This window comes from Oncorhynchus tshawytscha, linkage group LG01, assembly GCF_018296145.1.
Source record: "Oncorhynchus tshawytscha isolate Ot180627B linkage group LG01, Otsh_v2.0, whole genome shotgun sequence".
Lineage (NCBI taxonomy): Eukaryota > Metazoa > Chordata > Actinopteri > Salmoniformes > Salmonidae > Oncorhynchus > Oncorhynchus tshawytscha.
In genome coordinates this window covers 72,026,063-72,052,842 of record NC_056429.1, presented here as the reverse complement: position 1 = coordinate 72,052,842, position 26,780 = coordinate 72,026,063, and the positions used below count along the sequence as shown (strand labels likewise).

General features: G+C 41.3%; 1 protein-coding gene across 9 annotated transcripts in view; it reads left to right on the top strand.

Annotated features, from left to right (window-relative positions):
- Nucleotides 1-26,421, top strand: part of kcnma1a (potassium large conductance calcium-activated channel, subfamily M, alpha member 1a) — a 308,219-nt gene extending 281,798 nt beyond the window's left edge. For 3 of the 9 annotated variants that reach the window (XM_042325120.1, XM_042325095.1, XM_042325114.1), the window contains 10 exons: nucleotides 861-987; nucleotides 3,407-3,631; nucleotides 4,413-4,605; nucleotides 7,677-7,790; nucleotides 11,104-11,234; nucleotides 17,166-17,360; nucleotides 17,873-17,991; nucleotides 20,721-20,945; nucleotides 22,317-22,345; nucleotides 23,423-26,421. In XM_042325120.1, the coding sequence (XP_042181054.1) occupies nucleotides 861-987; nucleotides 3,407-3,631; nucleotides 4,413-4,605; nucleotides 7,677-7,790; nucleotides 11,104-11,234; nucleotides 17,166-17,360; nucleotides 17,873-17,991; nucleotides 20,721-20,945; nucleotides 22,317-22,345; nucleotides 23,423-23,574 (1,510 nt within the window). In that variant the 3' untranslated portion in view covers nucleotides 23,575-26,421. Of the gene's footprint in view, nucleotides 1-860; nucleotides 988-3,406; nucleotides 3,632-4,412; nucleotides 4,606-7,676; nucleotides 7,791-9,426; nucleotides 9,511-11,103; nucleotides 11,235-17,165; nucleotides 17,361-17,872; nucleotides 17,992-20,720; nucleotides 20,946-22,316; nucleotides 22,346-23,422 lie in introns of all 9 variants that reach the window. The other 6 variants (XM_042325137.1, XM_042325124.1, XM_042325142.1 and 3 more) reach the window with 3 other exon arrangements.
- Nucleotides 26,422-26,780: the final 359 nt, after the last annotated feature.

Below are 26,780 nucleotides of genomic sequence, written 5' to 3'. Positions count from 1 at the left end.
CTCTCTATATCCTCTCACGATAGAGCATTCTTCTGTCTTTTTTGGAACAGGATTAAAGGAAACACAAACCAGACAAGTATATTCACAATGGATTATGGTCATTGTAGTTCATTTCCATGTTTTATGCGCTAAACTATGTAGAATATTGGCCTGATGGAAATCACAACTCCCTACTAGATCGCACAGTTCAGTCTGGATCTGATTTATCTCTGGAGAAACTGTGCAATGTGCGCATAGAGCTCACAGAAAAAAAACGGAACGAAATCGAATTCAAGTAATTGAACCAATGTTCTGTCAATTAGTTGACAGAACATTGGTTCAAAAATAACATACATTTTGGTTAATTGCTCAGCAGGTGACACAGTGGAAACGCAAGCCTTCCTCTCTCCCCAATGTTGCTACCAATGCTGCTACCAATGCTGCTACCAATATCCCTCAGCCACTCTGATGACTGGGTAGTTGTGTCATCTTGGATTTGAGCAGAAAGCGATAATGAGTGGTAGTTTTAGGTTTCAACCAAAACTAGGTAATAATACAACACATATAAACCAAATACGATCAAATGGGCTCCTGAGTGGCACAGTGGTCTAATGCACTGCATCTCAGTGCAAGGGGCGTCATTACAGTCCCTGGTTTGAATACAGGCTGTATCACATCCGGCCGTGATTGGGAGTCCCATAGAGCGGCGCAGAATTGGCCCAACGTCGTCTGGGTTTGGCCGGGGTAGGCCGTCATTGTAAATAAGAATTTGTTCTTAACTGACTTGCCTAGTTAAATAAAGGTTAAAAAAAATATATATATATACTGTATAAATGATGTTTACCATGGTGAGCTCATACTGTTGTGTTGTGTCCCCTCAGCAGGCATGACCCTCTACTAATCCCTGGGAACGAGCAGATGGAGAACATGGACATGAATGTGAAGCAGTACGACTCCACGGGAATGTTCCACTGGTGCCCATCTAAAGAGATTGAGAAGGTCATCCTGGTGAGTGGTTTTCTGTCTCCCTGTAGTGTTTTCATGACACCAGTATTGCAATACTCGCAAGTAGCATGGCAAGGAAACTTGAAGCAGACTTCATTTCTTGAGGAAAACAATCCTAATGTTGAGAACAAAAAAACAAACAGCAATATATTGTCACCCACAGTTACATTTGTTTATTTTCCAAGCTATGGCGCACACTATTTGAACAAAAGCAGATGTTTAAAGAGTTTAGACTGCCTTGTGTTTTCCTTTTTACCATGGATAATCGAGTATCATAGTGATACTGGTATCATGACAACCCTACTGTAGAGTTACCTGAGTTTAACCACAGCTATTAACATCCTGTACAGGGATATAGTACCTACCCATCAACAGATATGGTAGGTATTGTCCTATACAGTGTGACTCCGAAGATTCTTTTCAGTTGTATAGTTTGATGATCTTAAACTTTTTATGTACAGTATCAGCCAAAAGTTTTGATACACCTACACATTCAATGGTTTATCTTTATTTGTACTATTTTCCACATTGTAGAATAGTGGTGAAGACATCAAAACTATGAAATAACACATGTAGTAACCAAAAAAGTGTTAAACAAATCAAAATGTATTTTAGATTCTTCAAAGTAGCCACCCTTTGTAGGAGTTCCATTTGTAGGAGTTCCTACATATGCTGAGCACTTGTTGGCTGTTTTTCCTTTACTCTGCCATCCAACTCATCCCAAATGCAGCACTCCATCACTCTCCTTCTTGGTCAAATAGCCCTTACGCAGCCTGGGGGTGTGTTTTGGGCCAAAGTCCTGTTGAAAAACAAATGATAGTCCCACTAAGCGCAAATCCGATGGGATGGCGTATCGCTGCAGAATGCTGTGGTAGCCATGCTGGTTAAGTGTTCTAAATATAATGAATTCTAAATAAATCACTGACAGTGTCACCAGCAAAGCACCCCCACACCATCACACTTCCACCTCCATGCTTCACGGTGGGAACCATCATCCGTTCACCTACTCTGCATCTCATAAAGACACGTCGGTTGGAACCAAAAATCTCAAATTTGGACACATCAGACCAAAGGACCGATTTCTAATGTCAAATGTCCATTGCTTGTGTTTCTTGGCCCAAAGCAGTCTCTTCTTCTTATTGTTGTCCTTTAGTAGTGGTTTCTTTTCAGCAATTTGACCATGAAGACCTGATTCACGCAGTCTCCTCTGAACTGTTGACATTGAGATGTCTGTTACTTGAACTCTGTGAAGCATTTATTTGGAGGTGCAGGTAACTCTAATGAACTTATCCTCTGCAGCAGAGGTAACTCTGGGTCTTCCTTTCCTGTGGCGGTCCTCATGACAGCCAGTTTCATCATAACGCTTGATGGTTTTTGCGACTACACTTGAAGAAACTTTCAAAGTTCTTGACATTTTCCCGATTGACTGACCTTCATGTCTTAAAGTAATGATGGACTGTCATTTCTCTTTGCTTATTTGAGCTGTTCTTGCAATAATATGGACTTGGTCTACCAAATAGGGCTATCTTCTGTATACCACCCCTACAGTCACAACACAACTGATTGCATTAAGGTTCTACATGATTCCATATGTGTTATTTCATAGTTTTGATGTCTTCAATATTATTCTACAATGTAGAAAATAGTACAAATAAAGAAAAACCCTTGAATGCGTAGATGTGTCCAAGCATTTGACTGATACAGTGATACTGATGTGTTTCCACTGTTTTTAGCTCTGTATGATACATATTCTAATGGAGTTGGAAATTATTTGCACCTATTGGGCCAAAAATGAAGCATTGTTGAGGTACGGTAGGCTCTAAAGAAACCGTTTCCCTCACATAGCGATAACAACCACATACTAATAATGTATATCCACATTTCTCTCAATGCCTCTCTGTTGTTACAAGGTGAGTCGACTGTTTTCTATGTACTGGGTCATAGTATAAAACCACCACAAGCATGGCTTTGAAAAGCAGTTTTATACACCTTACTCCTTGACCATTTAGTGTATCAACTGCATTGAGCTGTACCGGGTTCACCTTGAGCCTAACACCGCAAAGGGTGGGGCTGCAGGGTTTCTCATCAGCACTCTGCCTCTCTGTTTTCTGACTGCTATGCATTTGTCCTCTATCTCCTTTCTTTCTTTCATTCTTTCATTCTTTCTTTCTTTCTTTCTTTCTTTCTTTCTTTCTTTCTTTCTTTCTTTCTTTCTTTCTTTCTTTCTTTCTTTCTTTCTTTCTTTCTTTCTTTCTTTCTTTCTTTCTTTCTTTCTTTCTTTCTTTCTTTCTTTCTTTCTTTCTTTCTTTCTTGTTTCTCTCAATCCCTCTCTCGTCCCATTATTCTCTCTGTCTCCATGTCTCGCTCCCTCCTCTCACTCTTTCTCTCTCCCCCTCTCTCCCCTCTCTCTCTCCCTGCTCAGACCCGGAGTGAGGCATCCATGACGGTGTTGAGCGGCCATGTAGTGGTCTGTATATTTGGAGATGTCACGTCCGCTCTAGTGGGGCTGCGAAACTTGGTGATGCCTTTGAGAGCCAGCAACTTCCATTATCACGAGCTGAAGCCCATAGTGTTTGTGGGCTCGCTGGAGTACCTGAGGAGAGAGTGGGAAACTCTACACAACTTCCCCAAGGTCTCCATACTACCTGTGAGTACCACTGTAATGTGTACGGTTACAAGCCAAAGTTATACAACTGACAACATCATGTACTTACAATACCATAGAATGCCATCGCCATCTGTTCTATCTGTGAGTAGACCAGTGTAACAACGCTCCAGGATTCAATACCAAACCCAGCTGTACCGTTGTTATTTTCAGACTGTTTACTTGTATTTTCTTATCTCAGTTGACTTATGAGATCTCTTCCCTTTGTTGCCTCGCACTGTCTGAATGAAAACAATCTAAGGTGAAGGGTAAAATGACTGTAAGCAGTGATAAAGCAGTAATAGCATTACCTAGTGATATAGTATTTCCTTTGTGGATTTGTTTGTGATTTGTCGTGGTTGTTGTGGCTGTTCTTGTCAATTCCACAACCGGTTCCTGAATTCAATCTTCCATCAATTCACAGCAGCGAATCCTGTCTATTCATACGGAGTTGAAATACACTGCAGCTGCCCTTCCTTGGCCATCTCAGATGTGAAAGTCTGGCATGGCTGCCTGCTTTAGAGCTCGTTAATGCTTCCTTGACTGAGTATCAGAGAGCCCTAAGAAACCAGGCCTGTTAGCCTTCAGCGCCCACTGCCCTTTAGATTAGTCCACGTCTCTGATTCCCCAGTGCCCAGTTAGATCAGCTGAATGTCACTGCCGCTAAAACTACAATACTTGTTATCTAATCTCCCAAAGCACCCCTCACTTAGTCTCTAATTAGTTTCTCTCCCCCTTCTTCTCTCTTCTCTCTGTCCGTCTCTTTTCTTCACCGCGCCTGAAGGGTACGCCATTAAGTCGTGCAGATTTAAGGGCTGTCAACATCAACCTCTGCGACATGTGCGTGATACTGTCGGCCAATCAGAACAATATCGACGACGCCTCGCTGCAGGATAAGGAATGCATTCTGGCGTCGCTCAACATAAAGTCTATGCAGTTTGACGACAGCATCGGGCTCTTGCAGGCTAACTCCCAAGGTAAGGACCGGCTGGCCTACAAGATACAATACTGTTCTGCACTGTTCTGTTCTGTCTGCAGGGTTGAGGGTAAGAGAGGAGGAGAGGAGATGGTTTTACCACTTAAATCAGTTATTTCTTTAAGAATGGTAAATACACACAGTAAATCAAATGGAAAGTGGTGTTCAACCTCGTAAATAATATCCTTTAATGATGTGAAACCACATGACTGTTGTTATTGTGTCTGTCTGTCTGGCAGACTGAGTGGAACAGATTGTTGATGCGTTCAGACAAACAGATAAGCCTCATATCCCATCAGGTGTCATCATGTTTAACCAGCCAGTACTAATCACCAGACAGCCTTCTTCAGCTGTTTTTTATGGCAGTCCATCCTCTACCTCCTCCATTCATCTATTAATCAGTTCCTCCAGGATCCTGCAGTGTGTTTTTGTCATATTTGCGGGCAGAAATGCTTGATTTTACTGCTGCAATTCTGACATTTTGTATGTCGATTTTCAATTATTGTGTCTCAATTTGTCAGGAAAATACACTGTTGGGGGAATAAATGTGTTGATGTGTGGCTTCACTGAACCATTTTATGAGGTAAAAGTGCGGTGATTGGTTACAATTGCAAGCCCTCTTTTTTTTAGTGTGGTGATTGTTTTATGTGGTAATAGCACAGCGATTGGTCAATTTTGTAAACCATCGCATTATAGGCGGGGGATTGTTGAGAAGACAACAAAAATGACGATCAGAAAATAATGAAGGGACTGAATCCTACGCATAGATAGACCAATGAACTTATGCGTAATATGCCAAGCACTTCCACATGATTTAGGAAAATGCAATTATTTCTCCTGGTCTGAGTGAGTGATGTGCTGTCGTCACAATGAGCAGACTAAATCGGAGGTCTCTGTTGCTCATGGGAGCAGTATTCACAGGTATGGAGGGCCTACACCAGTGGTTACCAACAAGGGTACAATAAACCCTGGGGGTACTTGATAAGACTCATGATGTCATAGGCTTACTGGTAAAAATGCACGAAGGGGTACACCGAGCAGAGCAACATTCAGTTGGTGACCGAAAGGTTTGGGAACCAAAGGCCTGTCACGGCGGTCGATTGATGAAGCCTATTGTTATCAATGAGTTTGTCTTACATCCTCTGTATCCATTCCACTGAAAAATATTGCAGTTTAAGAGCACACACGCACACACGCACGCATACACACACACACACACAGGTGTAATATATCACAGTGTATAGCTTTGTGGATTCCTTCCTCCCTGACAATATCCTGTTCAGATGTGGGGGGTGAAATTTAAAGCAAGAAGGTGCACATGAATAAGTAAAGAGTTGTATCGCTAGGGAGACGTTCACATGGCTGAGGTCTACGGTACGATGTAGTCTGTAGACCGCAGAGCTGAGTTGTGCCTGGGGGGTGGGGGGTCTGTAGCCCACACGGATGCGTTTGCTCCTATATGGTATGGAAGCCGTAAAACCATTTTGTTTTGTGAGAAAATCTATTTCCCTCTTGTTTGTCAGTATTAGAAGTCTGGAAAAGTACATGCCAAATGCAGTCAAGACATTATAATGAATCCACTCAGATATACAATCTGACTGATAGTCAATGATCTGTATAGAACTCTCCAGCTTTCTCCATCTAACTTTTGGTCACTTGTAGCCGAACTGATTTTGACACATTGCCCTCTCTGTTGGAAAATCTCTTTTTTCAGATGTATTCACTTTATCCATTGTTACTACTTTCACAATTGGATACTGTATGTTTGACTTCTTGTTTACTCTGGTCATGTAAGAATAATGTTTTTTTAGAGGCAATATCCAAAACCCAGTTGTCATTCTCTGGAGATATAAAAGTAATATTTTATAGATGTCAACAAAATGAAGCATACTAAGAGTGATCTTCCAGTCTCTGACTGCTACAAGCCTATCCCCAGTTTCAGTAATTGACATGACAAGAGTATAGATAATTCAGTTTAGCCTCTAGTTTGTGATGAATGCTGAACTGTTGGTGTTGTCCTCTTTAGTGAGGAGGGTGAGAATATCTATTCTGTACTGTAAAACAGCCCCTCAAGTCCCCCCCAACCCCTCCATCCTCCCAACTATTCTTCAATGTCTAACATTTGTTTTAAAACTTTGTGACCTGAATATATTCCCGTCGTGCGTTGTTTTGTCGCTGCTGTGCTGTAGAACTATGAGGTGGCGTTTTGCTTCAGTCAGCACTAAATGATGGATGTCACAACACAGGTCATGCATTATGTATCACGCATTACTGATTTAAGGCATTTGTGTCACTTTGAGGAAATGCAAAAATGTGAAGTCATGTGAATTCATACCCATCACTCGCCTCTTGTATTTTATGGTCGAGAATCGCACAGTTATTTTCCCGATAAAAGGTTTTCAGGATCCACTTTGCCAATTTTATGGTAACAAAATGAAGCACATATAAAATGTATGGAAGGCAGGCAGGTTGATGGAAGGATGCGAATGCTAAATGTGTGTCTCAGCTGACCCCTAAAAGCACAATATCCATATTGACATTTTTAGGAAGCGCCTGCTTCATTTTCCCCGTCCCTGTCTACACATCTTTCAATCTGCACTTCTGAACAATACAAAGAGCCCATCTCGGTCAGTAAGCCCAGCAGCTTTTACTGAATAGTCTAGTGTTACTAAGTTATAGTGGCATTTGACAGACTGTGTATGGTCAATCAACATACTTTGTTTTTTTTCGATTATAGTTGACAGTTTTTTCTACCAAATGACATATAACCTTTTCAATCACCGAAGCTGAGGTATGTGATTTGTGAAGTGATATCAGTGTGATATCTCACGGTTTGGTGTATTTCTCTCTGTGTTGTAATATTACATCTCATTGTCTTGTATCCGTCTGTATTGTTGTTTCTTTGTGCCATCGCTTTCAACAATGGAATATATCATGGTTTTGTGTCAGTCTGTGTATAAATATATATTTTTCTGTGTGATGTAGGTTTCGGTACATCTTGTTTTGTGGGTATCTAGCTCTTGCTGTTAGTTTCAACGGTTTTGTGTGCATCTTTCTGTGTGCTCTGTGTAGGTTTCACGCCTCCTGGAATGGACCGGTCCTCTCCAGACAGCAGTCCAGTACATGGTTTAGTACGTCAGGCCTCCGTCACCACCGGCGCCAACATCCCCATCATCACTGAACTAGGTGAGACACACAACTGACCAACTGACCATTTACTACTGGTAGATCCCAGCGGGTAAAACACGTTGAAACAATGTCATAATGATGTCATTTCAACCACTTTCTGGTTGTTGTGATGTCATTTCAACCACTTTATGGTTGTTGTGATGTCATTTCAACCACTTTATGGTTGTTATGGTTGTTGCCTGTTGGGAAAATATTGTGACATTGTACACGGAGTTTGGCCAACTCACTTAGAGATTTAGAATCTTCAGGTCTGCCATGTTGGCTCCAACAGCTCAGTGGACATTCTTTTGCATTCCGCTTAGAATGCAGGTTTGAATGTTTTTTGTTTTGGAACGTTCGATGCCAATGTGGAGGTTAGTTGGCCGAACTCTTTATTTTCTATGGCTGTGATGACTAATTCTAGCGATATGTTGACGATAAAGATTAACGATTAGTGACTTTGGCTGAGATTTATATGGATTTAGATACAAAACTGAGCATTTGTTGTCATTTCAAATGTCACTCTCTTTGTGTAAGTTCTAGCTGAGATGTCTCGTTACGAAGTCAGAACACTCTCACTTCTTCCAGGTCCCATTTGTCCATTAACAGCCTGATGGAGAGGGAGAGAGTAAAAAGAGAGTGCGAGAGGAAGCTAAGAAGTGCCACAGTAGCAAAATGGGTGCATTTAATAATAACAATGGCGCTGGCTGTATTCTCTAGTATTCCATGTGGTCCAGGGGACTCATGAAAGTTTCACATCTCTGAGGGTTTTTAAAGCACCAGAGACCAGGGCCACTAGAGCCACTCTATCACTCCTGAATAAAGCACTAGAGACCGGCCACTCTGTCTCTATCTCTCCCCTCTGACCCAATTAGAAAGCATTGAGGCGTGAGGAGGCTAAGAGATGGATTGAGGCACAGATAGAGACAGGGACATGAAGCACCATGAATGTTTTCTCACCTCTCTTTCTTCCAACTCTTGAGTACTACACATGTAATCAACAAAACAAGTGTAGCTATTCAGGTTTTTCTTGCAGTATTTGGTTGGATATGAATTAATTGCACAGGTCCCTTTTGATTTGGAATACTTTCAGCTATGTTTGATTTAGAATAATTCTACCCCCACATATAGTGTCAGGCCCTGGTTATTAGTACGAGCATCACTAACATTGTCATCCTCCTCTCTGAGAGTAGAAAGATAGTACAGTGGGGCACATCAGTCTCGGGAACTAGACACTATAATTGTAGTGTCAATGTTGTCAGTTTACAGCACCATAGTCAAGATGCAAGTCTAATGGAAAATGTTAAGACGCTGGCTGAATTGCAAGATCAATTTGATGGAGTCACATAAAGTTGGTTTATGTATACAACACTGTAAATCCCTTTGGTGTCTTAAAAGCCGTACAAATTGGCAATTTGTGTTTTAGTGGTATGGTTCAGTCGCATCTGGGCTATGTACTTTCATCTCTGGTGCCGTAGTTGCATGTCATGGACAACCATGGCTACCTTTACATACAGTCAGTGTCTAATCCTGTGGTTGACATGATGCGTGGTCTCAGACAGAACTGCCTTTCTTTTTCTCTTCTCTTTGAAGCTGTTCCAATAACGACCCTATCTCTCCCCCCTCTGCTCTCCACACGTCTTACTGTCATTAGCTAAACCTGGCAAAATACTGCCTTTGGTTTCATTCAGTCAGGAAAAAAACTGTGGAATCAACATACAAATGATAACTGAGCTGGGTAAGCCAGGCTTTTGTCCTCCGCTCGCTGCCGTCCGATCTTTCGTTCTTTTGTTCTCTCTCTCTCTCTCCCCCACCCCCCTCTCTCTATCTATCTCTCTATCTCTATCATCTTGTCTTGATGTATCTGGCTGCAGCCGAGGTCCTCGCTGGCTGCTCCCATGGCTTCACTTTGAACACATTTTTTATTTTTAATTCTCGGTTTCTGGTTGAAAAATTGACTGTCTTGTTTTGACCTTTTATTTCATGATTTTTTTCCCGTGGTGTTTTTATTTTTTTCCGTTTATTTATTTTTTCAGAGCATCGTTCCGGCACTTTGATCATTGCTCGGTCTGTCCTTGTGGCTGTTTTCATAGCACACACCCCACTCCCGACCCCAACCCCTCCCTCAACACCCCAACACCTCCCGGTTCAGTCTCTTTGGCCTGGGCCCGTTTGCATCATCAGCCCCTTGTCTGGTTGACTGACATGTCTGTTCCTCTGCAGCACAGAGGAAGCCTGGGAAGAAATCATATTTCAAAAAACTATAGATCAATCCTTCCCTTTTAAGATGTTTATTTTTATTTATTTTTGGGGTTGTTGCTTCTTTCTTTTTTTACCTAAGCCTAGATTTTGAAGGAGTCAAAGAACGCCTTGTGTTGTGTGAAGCCTCTTTTCAAATGCAGTTGGATCTCAGGCTCTTGTCCACTGGTGCTAGAAAGAGAACCCTCTCATCTGAGGTTAAATAAAGACCAGACGGTTCTACTAGGGAAAGTCATATTTACGAATGGTTGAAAAAAAGTTTGTTTTTATATGGTTTCATCTTGTGTTCATTTCCTCGGGTTAGCAATATTCTACACAGTATAGAAAGCGGTTGTTCTACCCTGGCCATGTTATGATTTGAACTTTTTTCATCATTAACAATTTCAGAATGTCGTATTACTTCGATCTTTAAAAGCAGGCTGTGGCTATGTGAATTTACCACACAGCTCAATGTTGTTATTGTTGTTTTAAATAATCATTTGACTTTCAGGAAAAGGTAATTACCTCAATATCTCAATAGGTAACGATGTGACCACACATTTTCTTATCTGAGATATCAATAAAGCTTTAAAATGCATGTTACATTACGTGCATGATCTTCTCACCTGAACAATATCATCTTGAATTATAAAAAACACAATATGTTGGATTGAGGTGTTTCGCACAACTAGGTCAAATCCATGTCCTGAATGCAATTACAGAAATGGTTTGTTCATGATGGAATGTACTGTGCATCTACCATGAATGCCAAATCCATAACGCTTTGGTTCAAACACCACTATCTATTCTATACCTCCAGACCTGCCTAAGACTGGGTGTTGACTAGGAACATTAACATAGGATTCCAACTAGGAATATTGGTTTATATTGACTCAATGGGTCACAAAAACACTCTAAAATCGAACAACGCTTCACAGTTCACCGACACAAAAGTGCCCTAGCTAAGTCACCCAGCGATTCTCTACTTCTCTGGTCCTCAGGTGTGTGTGTGGGTGTGTGTTTGGCATGCTGTGCTGTGTCCTCCTTGCCCTCTCTCTCTGTCTGACTGTGTTTTGGGTCTCCCCTCTCTCAGTGAACGACTCCAACGTTCAGTTCCTGGACCAAGATGATGATGATGACCCGGACACAGAGCTGTACCTGACACAGCCCTTCGCCTGCGGAACCGCCTTCGCTGTCAGCGTGCTGGACTCTCTCATGAGTGCAGTGAGTAGACAATACTAAGTACACGCTACTCAGTTTACACAGTTCTTAGTATGCACTAGATCATGTATCCTATTTCTCCTTTATTTAATCCAACATCATACTAAATGTCTCTCATGTACGAGGTAGAAGTCGCCAGGAGACCTTTTTGTAAAATTGAAGTCTATATTTTATCGATATTTAAATATATATTTAATCCATATTTGAATTCATATTTTATTTAGGTAGGCTGCAACATGCAGCAGTCAAGGGCTTGAAGTGATTCTGAGTCTTTCATACAAGATGACAGCAGCCACAGGACAATACACATATAGTGGGTTTACTATAAGACGTGCATACTTAACTAAGTACTGTATACTAAGGACTGTAAACTCAGTAGTGTATACTTGGTAATGTCTACTCACCTGCACCCATGTCTGCTGTCTCTAATGCTGGTTACACGCACGCACGCACACACACACACACTCTCTCTCTCACACACACACACACACACACACACACACACACACACACACACACACACAGAGAATAAAGGGGTAAACTTAAAGGATGTGGTAGCATCATAAGATCTGCTCAGCGCGGTAGCAATACGGAGTAGGCAGAAGTTGGTAAATGAAATGCCACATTGATCAGACAGCGCTGCCAGCTCCACTGACATCAAAAGGGAAGTTGTTGCCACCACTCCTCATATAAAGTGTCACGAAACGAACTTTCAAGGGGCTTATTAGATCTTTTAACAAGGTACAGTACCAGTCAAAAGTTTGGACACACCTACTCATTCAAGGATTTTTCTTTATTTTACTATTTTATACATTGTAGAATAATAGTGAAGACATCAAAACTGTGAAATAACACATATGGAATCATGTAGTAGCCAAAAAAGTGTTACACAAATCTAAATATATTTTATATTTGAGAGTCTTCAAAGTAGCCACCAATTGCCTTGATGACAGCTTTTCACACTCTTGGCATTCTCTCAACCAGCTTTATGAGGTAGTCACCTGGAATGCATTTTACAGGTGTGCCTTGTAAAAATTTGCTGAGGTTCCCTATAATGGCACATATGACACGCAAGGTGGGCCTTCAAAACACTTTCATCTTCCAACAATGTCAGCCCTTTTCCTGAAGACAAGATACGGAAAAAGTATTATCTTGTGACTTCGTTCAAACCATCGCTACTCCCCTTTGGTGCTGTGATGGCTTAATTCCAGCTTGTCACATCATGAGTGAGGTTAGAGGAGAGCTGAGTAGCCTTCACACACACACTGGCTGTGGTCAGAGGTGAGGGTGGCTAATAGACAGTGCTCATCCATCGTGGTTCTCCACAGAGCTGTCAGGGGCCTGGGGAGAAGAGCTGCCACTCAGGGCGTGACTTACAGTCATATACGTTTTTACTTATGGGTGGTCTCGGAAATCGAACCCACTACCTTGGTGTTACAAGTGCCATGCTCTACCAACTGCCCTGCAAAGTACCATTGTTATTAACGTTATCAAGCCGCCCTCTGCCATAGTGGTGGCCAAAAGTTGTGATAAACCCAGTCATTTTTAACAGCGGCTAATGACTATTTCGCTTAAATTGCACTATAGCAGCCTGGAAATACAATGACATTGTTAAAGTAGGAAAAAAGTTTGCTATCATTATCATGTTGTAAAATGTACTTTAGACAGATGCCAATGTTGTCATTAGCTAGTAAAATGTGTATATAAAATAAAATAAAATGGTCTCGAGTCAATCTATGCTAGCTAGCTAACATTATACTGCATCTAAAGTCATTCTGGCGACATCAAAATGATGACAAAATGTTTTCCAGAAATGATTTGCCTCCTTTAGAAATGTAATTGTATTTCCAAGCCACTCTAATGCACTTATAATTATATATCTTCTTATCAAATCAAATCAAATCAAATGTATTTATATAGCCCTTCGTACATCAGCTGATATCTCAAAGTGCTGTACAGAAACCCAGCCTAAAACCCCAAACAGCAAGCAATGCAGGTGTAGAAGCACGGTGGCTAGGAAAAACTCCCTAGAAAGGCCAAAATCTAGGAAGAAACCTAGAGAGGAACCAGGCTATGTGGGGTGGCCAGTCCTCTTCTGGCTGTGCCGGGTGGAGATTATAACAGAACATGGCCAAGATGTTCAAATGTTCATAAATGACCAGGATGGTCGTATAATAATAAGGCAGAACAATTGAAACTGGAGCAGCAGCACGGTCAGGTGGACTGGGGACAGCAAGGAGTCATCATGTCAGGTAGTCCTGGGGCATGGTCCTAGGGCTCAGGTCCTCCGAGAGAGAGAAAGAAAGAAAGAGAGAATTAGAGAGAGCATATGTGGGGTGGCCAGTCCTCTTCTGGCTGTGCTGGGTGGAGATTATAAGAGAACATGGCCAAGATGTTCAAATGTTCATAAATGACCAGCATGGTCGAATAATAATAAGGCAGAACAGTTGAAACTGGAGCAGCAGCACGGCCAGGTGGACTGGGGACAGCAAGGAGTCATCATGTCAGGTAGTCCTGGGGCATGGTCCTAGGGCTCAGGTCCTCCGAGAGAGAGAGAGAGAAAGAGAGAATTAGAGAACGCACACTTAGATTCACACAGGACACCGAATAGGACAGGAGAGGTACTCCAGATATAACAAACTGACCCTAGCCCCCCGACACATTAACTACTGCAGCATAAATACTGGAGGCTGAGACAGGAGAGGTCAGGAGACACTGTGGCCCCATCCGAGGACACCCCCAGACAGGGCCAAACAGAAAGGATATAACCCCACCCACTTTGCCAAAGCACAACCCCCACACCACTAGAGGGATATCTTCAACCACCAACTTACCATCCTGAGACAAGGCTGAGTATAGCCCACTATACTTCTTATAATTATATATCTTCTTATAATTATATATCTTCATCACTAGAATCCTCAGGCGGGCATCAGTCATTAAATGAATGTTCAAAACAATATTGTGAAAAAATGTGCAATAGGAACTCTGTGTTCCATGAAGTGCTAGCGTGGACTTTAGGGGCTCTATTTTCGGCTGGCGTTAAGCCAGTGAAATTGTCAAACACACGCTCGTTTTGACCTGTTAAAGCATAGCGCCAGATTGGTCATTTACCTGTTTTATATGAGCTTGCTTGCGTGGGAGGGGTGGCAATATCTGGGGACATTTAAGACCAACCAAAAGCTGGTTTTAGCTGTAACGAGGTTGGTTATGACATGGATTTTGACAAGGGAAGCACAGCCAATCCAGCCGTGTCACACAGTGCCCATATACGAATGGAAGCTTGTGCTTTTTGTGTCCGTAAACCTCATATTTAGAAACAAATAGTTTTTTCCCATTTCATTTCATGTCATTAAAAAACAAGCATACTTGTTCACTCTTCTCAGTGAAGGCGTTTTTTTGTCCCGACCAATGCATTCACCAAGTATTCAGGATCGATAATGGGTTTGGCTTGTGACCCAGCTGGCAATGAAGAATCGGCCCAGAAGCGGCCTTCTTCCAGGGGGCTGGAACTGATTGAATCGGCACGGAATCGGCTGTTGGACTAGGCCCAGAATCAAAATGAATGACTGCCCAGAATCGGCCCAAGAACATCAGGCCAGAATCAAAATGAATGACCAAATTTAAATAGATGTATACACAAACCCATTTAGTCCTCCACAAAAAAAACTCAGACCGAGCGTGCTGGTCCACAGGTGTCTCTGTGCATCGCCAAACCCTCATCAGGGCTGGTCCAATTGTGCATCACCTCATGGGTTTCCCGGTCGCGGCCAGCACGGGTCTCAAAACAGCATCATTAGCAACACAGTTTGCACTGCGATGCAGTGTCTTAGACCGCTCGGTAGGCTCCATCAACAAAGTATCAAAATACTAAAATACTGCACAGGACTCTTAAAGAATTTCATTTAATGTTAATTGTATTTTTTGATCACAGAAACAATGAGAAAATCTGGAAAAATAATAAAAGATTAATTATTTAAAGCAGCCCGTGTAATCATCTGCCAGAGAGTAGCTTCAATTGCCCGAGTCCCAAGAAATACATTTGGGCCAGATAACTCTCACCGAAATCGGCCCGAGCGCAATCCTAGCCATAAGTAATACTGCTGAAGGCGCCCCAGACTCGGGCCACATCACATCAGCCGAATCTGACTCTCACCCGGAATCGGCCCAGATCCACTGTGCTAGCTGGGGAGACTGCTTTGTAATGAATCTTAATCACCAAAGCTTTATTAAAATATTACGTTTGGCAGCAGCAAAACAGTGAGTGGACATCCCCTCTTTATCTATGTAGGCTATTACATTTTTCTTCCCATCTCCTGGTCTTATTTTGGATGTGCGTAAAAACCCCTCCATGTCGGCTACATGTCCATATGCCCATCATGGAATGAGAGATGAGATTATCCGGTGACACTCATATTTTAAAACATTGTAGTTATTTTCCTGTAACAATTGCTTGTTTTCCATTTAGTTTAATTAAAAACCAAGCCCTCAGTAGGCTAGCCTTACCCTACTTTAACGAAAGCTGGTTTCACAATAATGCGTCGGATGTATTTGTTATCCTGGCCATGCATTAGAAGTAGCCTATCCATAAAAGGTGTCTAAATGGTCTACTCGTCATGCTTTTGCATTATTCACAGTTCAGATAAACCTACCTGCAGTGCTCGGCTTGTATCCATCCCAATTTCCAAACATGCGCTCCTCCAAATGTTTTTAAATGATTCAGTCCTATAATGCCGTATCAACGGTAGGCCTAGGCTATGTCTTGCTCTTTGAGAATGTGCGTCACGCATACTATACATTTTACAGGAGCCTAGTAGTTTTTATTTGAGGAGAAGTGCAATGACAAAAGGCCTGTACTTGTTAAAGCCAAATACAACAATAGTGACTGTCAACACCAGACATTTTATTTAACAGTTAGTTAACTAGGCATGTCTTATTTTACAATGCCGGCCTACATATTGAACAAACACTGGATGTTTGTTTTTTTACTGTTGCGATCAGTTGTTACTGTAGCATATGCAATATAATAAACTGTATAATCAATTCACAATGGACTCGGACAAGAATAGTCCTTGCCCCCATACGAGTAGATGATAACGCAAAGACCATCAATAACCTACAGAACTTGAGCCAAACGCATACAATATTAAGCAATGGAACACCTTGATTGGCCAGTTAGTGGCCAAGCCCAAGTCACACCTATGACAGGCCTTTCGGGCCACCAGCTGGTATTGCGCTCATAATAACGGCTGTGAAAACACATTCCCAGTCCTACAGCGCTACCGCCAGTACTTAGATTTACTATTGCGTTAGGTTTGTTAAAATAGAGCACTAGAGCTTCTATTCTGCTATTGTATTTCTATACCTGTTGGAACAATATGCATTATCAACATGCTTGCTCCAGCTTTGTAATGTATTTTATTAAAGGAGTAATGGTATTGATGTGAAACCTACAAAACCAGTCTATGAGGAGAAGTTGAGTAGAAGTTGTTTTGGTAAGCAAGTCTGGCGAATGAATGTCAAATGGAACTAGTTCCGGTACAAGAAAACCTTTTTCTGTAATTGGTCTGCCCTGTCTCCTCACCTCTCTGTCTGGCCTGTATGAAGAGACAGGCCCGGGGTCTAGATAACATGGGGCGCGTCCACTCCATGTCTCTCTCTAAACATCCCTATTTCTCGATTTTTCTCTCCTCATCCCTCCTCATCTTTCCTCATTTCTCTCCCATCTCTCCCTATCCCCTCCCCCCACTCCTCGCCATGCCTCCCAATCCCTCTCTCCCATCCCTTTCTCCTCATCATTCTCCCTCCCTATCATCCAAACCTCTCCTCATTCTTCCCCATCTCTCCCCTTCTCCATCTGCCACATATCCTCTACCGTTGTGGCTCTAATGGCGTATCCTTACTTACGGATCTCACATCCTCTTATGTCCGCAGACATACTTCAACGATAATATCCTCACCCTGATCCGGACGCTGGTGACTGGGGGAGCCACCCCGGAGCTAGAGGCTCTATTGGCCGAAGAGAATGCCCTGCGAGGGGGCTACAGCACGCCACAGACACTGGCCAACCGAGACAGGTGTCGTGTAGCCCAGCTAGCCCTCTATGACGGGCCCTTTGCCGACTTGGGGGTAAGTGGATGTTTAAACCGAGCGGACACATTTTTGCACTCCCCAGTAGCACCCAATCCTGCCTGCTCGCCTCCTAGCGGCACTTAATACAAAGTGAAGAACAGAGAACACGCAAGAGGGGCTCTGTTAAGGAGGAGGAAGGGAGGGTTCTGGTGTGTGTTATGGAAAGGAATAATGCAGCTGTCTGAGAATATCCCATGAGTTATTTTACTTTTTCATTTATCAGTGTATTGTTTATATATCTTGTGTTAAATGTTTTACAGTTGTTGTCAATAGTGCTTCAGATTCTGAAGGGGCCATGTCACAAAGTGAAAGGATGTTGTTCTGTGTAATTTCCTGCATGATTTAAATGTCCTTTACACTGTATATTGTTATCTCCACAAAAACACTCGTATCAAGGGCACTGCAGTTTGACATTTGCAAAGACTTGAATTATTTTGTCACTTAGATAAATGATTACACTTTATTAGAAAACACACCCTGATGTTTTTTTGTTATTTGTTGTTTTCCAGGATGGTGGTTGCTATGGAGATTTGTTTTGTAAAGCGTTGAAGACGTACAACATGTTGTGCTTCGGAATATACAGATTGAGAGACGCTCACCTCGCCACGCCTAGTCAGTGTACCAAACGGTGAGACCGTCGCTGTGTATCTTTAACATCCATCTCTCTCACCTCTCAAGGCAGTTAGTGTCACAACATTAGCTGTTTTAATATCAGCAATTGTATGATTGTCAGTGGTGGAAAAAATACTTAATTGTCCTACTTGAGTAAAAGTAAAGATACATTAATAGAAATTGACTCAAGTAAAAGTCACCCAGTAAAATACTACTTAAGTACAAGTTTAACAGTATTTGGTTTTAAATATACTTAAGTATCAAAAGTAAATGGAATTGTTAAAATGTACTTAAGTATATCAAAAGTAAAAGTATAAACCATTTCAGATTCTTTATATTAAGCAAACCATGCGGCACAATTTTCTTTTCTTTTTTATTGACGGATAGCCAGGGCCACACTCCAATGTTTAGACATCATTTAAAAACAAAGCATTTGTGGATTAGTGAGTCAGCCAGATCAGAGGCAGTAGGGATGAGGCAGTAGGGAAGTGTGTTAATCTTGATAAGTGTGTTAATTGGACCATTTTCCTGTCAAAATGTAGAGTACTTTTGGGTGTCAGGGAAAATGTATGGAGTAAAAATTACATTATTTTCTTTAGGAATGCAGTGAAGTAAAAGTTGGCAAAAATATAAATAGTAAAGTAAAGTACTTAAGTATTTGTACCCCCAACACTCCATCTACTTTGTGCATGACACAACTCATTTTTCCAACAATTGTTTGTATCACAACTCCAGTGGGTCAGAAGTTTACATACACTAAGTTGACTGTGCCTTTAAACAGCTTGGAAAACTCCAGAAAAGGATGTCATAGCTTTAGAAGCTTCTGATAGGCTAATTGACATCATTTGAGTCAATTGGAGGTGTACCTGTGGATGTATTTCAAGGCCTACCTTCAAACTCAGTGCCTCTTTGCATCATGGGAAAATCAAAAGAAATCAGCCAAGACCTCAGGCAAAAAATTGTAGACCTCCACAAGTCTGGTTCATCCTTGGGAGCAATTTCCAAACGCCTGGAGGTACCACGTTCATCTGTACAAACAATAGTACGCAAGTATAAACATCATGGGACCACGCAGCTGTCATACCGCTCAGGAAGGAGATGCTTTCTGTCTCCTAGAGATGAACGTACCTTGGTGTGAAAAATGGAAATCAATCCCAGAACAACAGCAAAGGACCTTGTGAAGATGCTGGAGGAAACAGGTACAAAAGCGTCTATATCCACAGTAAAACTCAGCAAGGAAGAAGTCACTACTCCAAAACCGCCATAAAAAAGCCAGACTACGGTTGCAACTGCACATGGGGACAAAGATTGTAGTTTTTGGAGAAATGTCCTCTAGTTTAATGAAACAAAAATGTAACTGTTTTGGAGGAAAAAGAGGGAGGCTTGCAAGCCGAAGAACACCATCCCAACCATGAAGCACGGGGGTGGCAGCATCATGCTGTGGGAGTGCTTTGCTGCAGGGGGGACTGATGCACTTCACAAAATAGATGGCATCATGACGAGGAAAATGATGTGGATATATTGAAGCAACATCTCAAGACATCAGTCAGGAAGTTAAAGTTTTGTCGCAAATGGATCTTAAAAATGGACAATGACCCCAAGCATTCTTCCAAAGTTGTGGCAAAATGGCTTAAAGACAACAAAGTCAAGGTATTGGAGTGGCCATCACAAAGCCCTGACCTCAATCCCATAGAAAATTTGTGGGGAGAACCTAAAAAGTGTGTGCGAGCAAGGAGGCCTACAAACCTGACTCAGTTACACCAGCTCTGTCAGGAGGAATGGGCCAAAATTCACCCAACGTATTATGGGAAGCTTGTTTGACCCAAGTTAAACTATTTAAAGGCAACGCTACCAAATACACATGATGTAAGAATTGTCTGTCTCATGACATTGTCATAAATTGGGTCACCCTGTAGGCTCCAGAACAGGCCACAGAGGCTATAGACTCTCTACCGTATAGGCTACATGATTTTATGGAGTGTTGGGGAAGCGCCACAGTGCTGCGTCTCAGAACCATGGAGAGGTGGGCTGGGCATGGACAAGATAGATATTTTAAGCCCCTGTCGTTGTCAAAGTGGGCACTGCTTATCATGGGACGGCATCAAATCCAAATCAAACTTTATTTATCACATCCACCGAATACAACAAGTGTAGACCTTACCACACAATGCTTACTTACAAGCTCTTAACAAACAGTGCAGTTCAAGAAGAGTTAAGAAAATATTTACCAACTAAAGTAAAAAAATAAATAATTAAGTAACACAATAAAATAACAATAACGAGTCTATATACAGAGGGTATCGGTACCGAGTCAATGTGCGGGGGTACAGGTTTGTTGAGGTAATTTGTACATGATGGTAGGGGTGAAGTGACTATGCATAAATAATAATCAGTGAGTAGCAGCAGTGTACAAAACAAATGGGGAGGGAGGGGGGGGTCACTGTAAATAGTCCGGTGGCCGTTTGATTAATTGAATTAGTTGGAGGTGCGTCTTGGTCAGTTTAGCCCGCAAAATGCCGCCATCTTCAATCTGCCACTCTAGGTCGGCTGCCTAATCATGCTTAATGGGCGGGCTGGCCCTGCCTTCAGGGCAGAGAAGCATTTTGATTTGAAGTAAATCGTTTTTTTTATCTTGTAACTGATTAGTTTTCAACCCCACCCTGTTAACTTTCTATTTTGCAAATAGACACTGACTATACAGTATTGTTTGGTTCTCTCTTCCACTAACTCCTGTCCTGTATACAGGTATGTGATCACCAACCCTCCGTATGAGTTTGAGCTGGTCCCCACAGACCTGATCTTCTGCCTGATGCAGTTTGACCACAACGCGGGCCAGTCCCGGGCCAGCCTCTCCCACAGCTCTCACTCCTCCCATTCCTCCAGCAAAAAGAGCTCGTCCGTCCACTCCATCCCCACCACCAACCGGCAGAACCGCAGCAGCAAGGCCCGGGAGGCCGGCCACAAACAGAAGTAGGTGGATGAGATGTTTGTTATGTGTGTGTATGTCAGTCTGTGTTTGCTCGGGCATGAGTAGTATGTGGTGCCGATCGAAGTTTGGTGTGGGTGTCGTGTCTATGTAGGGTTGTGGCCAGAGTGTGTTTGAGCGCGTGGGTGAGACACTGTTTGGGTCAATTATCCATATCTGTGTGTTTGTTTGTGTTTTGTTTGTGAGATTTTGTGCTCAATGTCCACATCATGTTTGTTGCAATTTTTGCTCTATAACCATCAGCATGTGGTCCTTGCTCTCAGCCTGCCTCCATAGCTACCATGATCTCATTCATGGAAACGTTGATGTGCATTATTTTCACAAAGAATATTTGCCGAGCAAAAGAAAACACTTCTTGTTTCCCGCTGACCTCATTGAACCTGTATTTGAGCATTTATTTAAGAACTCAAGATACCACTGAAAGAAGATGAGGAACCTTGACATAGAAAGACCTCTCATATGTTGTCTTGCTACAAAGCCGGTGACCGGTATGCCAGCTATTTTTTGCTAGATCGGTTAGTTTCTATACGACACAATAATTTGACTCGTATTGGCATAGCCTTCTTATATGTTGGTATTTGTACAAACAGTATGGCATGGTTATGGATTTAGCGTAACACGATTTAAATAGACAAAACTTTACAGGTTGTCTATGAATGAGAAACATCATTCGACCATCTGTGTGGACATCTGTCTGGTTATTGTGTCTGTTCTGTGTCATCGCATGTCCTTGTTCCTAGTTCTCAATCTCAAATGCTTATTTTTAGTTCTGTTTTTAATTTTGATATATTTTCCATAGTATGGAATAAGACAATATATACATTAAGTTATATTGAGCGATAAGTCATTATTTTAAAGCTACTCAGAGAATTTGATTATAATGGTGATATATCATGCTGCCAACACCACTCCCTGAACCGTGTTAGATGTTTTAGGTTCATTCTTAAGATTAAATACAACAGATCAATTGTAATGTCTTAGTGTCCTTTGAAATGTTCCTTAGCATTTACCTTAATTATCTCTTCAACATTGCATGTTAGGAAAGTGAATTGTAGTTGTTCAGTATCTAGAAACGTAGAAAGGGATAAGGGAACATCTGACAAGTAGGGTCGGGGTCAATTCAGTAAGTAAACTGAAATAACATAAAACATACAAAAGTGTAAAAAAAAAAATTTGGCTATGGGGCCTCGTGTTAGAAAATAGGATTTTGGTTTAATAAATTGCAGACAGTGTCAGTGCTTACATAGAGTACAGCAAGAGATCCAGTCATATCAGTGATTGTGTTTTAGACGTGTTATTTGCCTTGTAGATTGTAATACCATACTTAATTAGATTACCTACTTCTCTTTCTGAAGTGCAACAAGGATGAATAGAATGAGCCAAGGTATGCAAGTTAACGATTCTGCATGTCCTACTATTACTATAGCACCCTTAACGTGGGGTTCTAATCATAACTTTGTCCCTGTGGAGATTGTTATGACAAGGGGAGGTTTTGTAGTGTTTTTGTTATTTTCCTGTAAGGATAAGTCATCACGCCTCAGTTTAAGTTTTGCTTTCAAACAACGGAAAGCAAAATGGCTGCTGCTGCCTCTGCCCTCTCCCTGTCATGCCCAGGACCATCTCTGCACTGCATGAGGTCCAACCTTTCTCCTCTACTTATCTTTCTGTTTTACCTCCTTGACACCTTAATTCACCTGATGATGATTTTTCTTCGTTTTCTCTAGACAGAGACACTATTTTGTATAATTTCCTTATTATTTATCATGTTTTTTAGTTTGCTTTATTTCAGCTTGAGACAAATTGCATTGTGTGAAAGGTCTGTGTGTTTGCACATATTCTTTCCTATTGAATGCGATCAGATGACTGATGTTGTCCAAGTGTTGGAAATACGTTGTAATCCAGATTCAGTATTACTCTATCAACTAGAGCCACAGAGACAAGGTGTTTCCTATCACGGACGATGTAACACACTTAACACAAACTGTCGACGCTACCTAAAGATCATAGCCCGGGTATCAATATGAGTAGGCTCGAAATCTCAAACTGACACCTCCCCGAAACGGGAAGTCATGACAAATATGAAGTCTAAATTGCAGAGGTATATGAGGCATTAAGTTGTGCACTCATAACCCTGTGGTGGTTTTAGATGACAGACATCTTACTTCACCTTAGTTTAAAACATCAAATGCTTGTTCTGTAACACACTAGCCGGAGTACTAAGCTGAATGCCCACACACGCTCACATTCACACAGACACACATGCACACACTCACCAAAGTTGAAATGACTTTATCTGGAAGGAAATGAAGTAACTGATCTGAAACCTATGGTCCCTCATGGCATTTTGGATTGGATGGTCATACATGCTATAAAAGACTGCTACTTAAACTGAGACAGTAATATATCACACCATGTAGATTATTGAACACTAACATTTGGTTTTTGCCCCATCCCTCCGCAGAAAGGAAATGGTTTACAGATGAACCAGAAAATGCCTACCCACGGAACATTCAGATCAAGCCCATGAGCACTCACATGGCCAACCAAATCAATCAATACAAATCCACTAGCAGTCTGATTCCACCAATCAGAGAAGTTGAAGATGAATGCTGAAAACCAGGCCCACTTGATGACTCGTGAGAAGTCTGGATGCTCTTTCGAAAGGAGAGAAAGGGAGATGACAAACGGGGATGATGATGTTGATTCATTGGTCCTCACTCATTCTACAGATCAAGGGTTTGACATAAACACCACAACTTGAAGGGACCTCCTATGTGTATACCTTTAATGTTACTTCCATGCTCTACAATGGACAATGTTTTATTTATCAATCTTCCATAGAGATGTACATAATGAAAATCAAATAAGGATTGTTCATCCCCCTAGCACTTTTTAAAATTATTTTAAGAGTTGAAAAAGAGAAGAAAAAGTACTTCCTGTCATTATTTGCAATAGTTCACATATTTGTGTGACCACACTCCATGGCTACTGTAGCTGAGGTTACTACTGGTTGTTGGAGGATGAGGGCCGTGGCAGTTTTCTCATCACAATATCATAACATCTCCAAAAGATCCAGAAAACCGTCTGGGGTTCACCGCTCACCACTCATACTCCCTATCTGCTTCTGTTCTATTTGCACAAAAACTGACCACCTTCTTTTGCAACATGACGACTTGAAACATTGATATCGTCCCAAAACAACTACCATCACAGAAAGTGTCAGCTTTTTGGTTTGTTGATTCACTGAATGAAAGAAAAGCTGCTTGTCATTTGGAGAGATGTACTGTGGTAATGTGGAAAGATCCATTACGTCACTGCTTAGGGTATGCTACTGTATGTCATCACACTGTTGAGTAATCAATTAATGCATTCCAGTCCTGTAGAATGGGATCATATTGAAAATCAGGTGTCTTGAGACTCAGAGTACAGTAAGAGACAGTTCTTGGATAAGCTGGCTGACAGAGTATATAGCTACGCTGTACTTACATCTGTTCTGGTGATATCACAATGAATATGGATGATAATGATGTCTATGACAGCGTTTCAAGCTCCTATCATCGCATGGTATGTCCCTGATCCCTTCTATAACAATAGAGCACAGATGAGCACCTTAAACTGAAAACATAAAAGGGATGAAAGAACAATCTTGTCCTATCCCTTATGTGCAAACATGAAAGGGGTGAATGGACAACCTTGTCTCGTCCCTGGCGAAAACATGAATGGGGTGAAAAGACAGCCTTCTCTTGTTCCTTGTGTGGACAGACGATGCATATGGTATGTACATGCAATGTGTGTACTGTACATGGCAGCGACGTGCCCCCTCAGTAAGAACATTGGTGGTACATCTGAGTTGGTATCATCATCATCATCTCTCCATCAGTGTGTCTGTGATGGTGGTTCAGCCTCTGGGGGAGCGTCATGTGGGATCAAGGCTACAATCATCCAAGACAAATAGGAACTAGATCTGTCTGGGGTTGTAGATCAACTAATGAACTAAATAAACACGTTTCTATACTTAGTCACATCACCGGTAATACACCAACTATGATTGAGCTGAACATTTTTGTTATAAACATTAGCTGTGTGCCCTAAAACTTTAGGGAAAGCTTTTAAGTCCAAACCTTTGCCATGATATCTTTGGTGAAAATTGGGATTTAAGAATGAAAAAATAAGCATCTAATTTGAATGTTTTTTGTTTGTTGAGACATTTGGAGAAGCAATGCCACATATTGCGTAAAATGGGCATCAATGGGTCCTCCTTTGACCAGAACCACTGCCTGGCACAGGGTTGGTAACAGAGGCAGTAAAGAGCTTGGATGTTCTATGCTCCCAATCCTGATGCCATCATATCACCTCTAAACTCTATGTAGGTAAACGTTAGGGAAAAGCTCAATCATAGTTTGGTTTAAAACGATGCCACTGATGACTATGAAGAAAGCTGGAGAATGCTGCCTGTGTTCTTCATATTATCCTGGTCATGGCTCAAGTGTGTGTTCAAAATGGACAGATTTTGTTTTGATCCAAAAGCAACCCAGAGAGAGCTGCAGCCTTGGAAATGAGAGGGTATGGAGTCACAGATGATCCAACTAAAAACTAAACCTGGCTACTTTATATAAACAAACATGATTATGTTATATCCATATGAGCATACTCATTTTCTACTTATTATTACACATGACCTAGTGAATAATGCTTTATGAAAGTAATCCATTATTAATATTACCAGGCCTTTAATTGCATATAAGATTTTTATTCCAAAATGAATTGCTTTATTTAACATAATCCTACCAAAATGATGAATATAAATTCTGAAATACTTATAATTAGACATGCATCATTGAAGAACAGTATAAATCCTCTCTCCTCTTTGCAACAAAGACCATCCCTGAAAGTATAGTCATTATTAAAAGTCAATATTGTATAGGAGATTACCTAAATTTAAGCTTTTGTCTTTAACTGTTGAGTGCTCCTTAAAACGTAGATGGGCTTAGTTGAAGGATCTCTGTAGCTGTATTGATAAACCTTATCGCTGTGTATAAGACTGCTCATTTTCATCGACAAGTGAATACGAATACAGATGTGTGAGTCAAATGGAAATGGGGTAAAACAATCGCAAAAAAACTTGAGTTTCAATGGGTGTAAGTAATACCCCGACAGAGCCAATCGGAAAGGTGCATGAAGCTGGATCTGAGGCGTTCAGCCATTTGTTCTCTTCTGAGGGGGAAACTGTGTGACCTTCACTATCAATGATTGACCTAAATTAGGTCTCTTTCTAAGGAGGGATACGCTGAAGTATTTATGTGCGTGTATACTGTATACTGTCATTCTCCATGGACATGTTTCAAACTATGTGACAGAGAGAGATTGTTAGACCATCACCAGGTTGTTTGCAGTGAACAGATAGCCATGATAATATAGACAAATGATCATGTATTTCTAAAGACCTGTCATTCACGAGACCCCCCGAAAAAAAAAAAAAAAATATGTCTATCTAAATATGTTGTGTAAATTCCTCCCATTTATATAGATCACATGACTTTCTGAAGCAAAATGACCTGAGCTTTCTGTCTGTCTATTGGGTGTGTTGCAACTCTACTGTGGGCTCATTGACATTGTCCTGAGGTGAACTTTTGAATTGTGATTACATTGTCGTCACACTTTGTAGCAAGTAGAATTATTTTCAGAAAATATGTGAGTAAAAATCTATGTATAATTGGGTTGTTAATAATATACTTGCTAGCGTGAAAAATAGGAAATTGATATTTGATACTGACAATTACTTAATTCATTATACATAGTATTGACAAAGGACACAATTA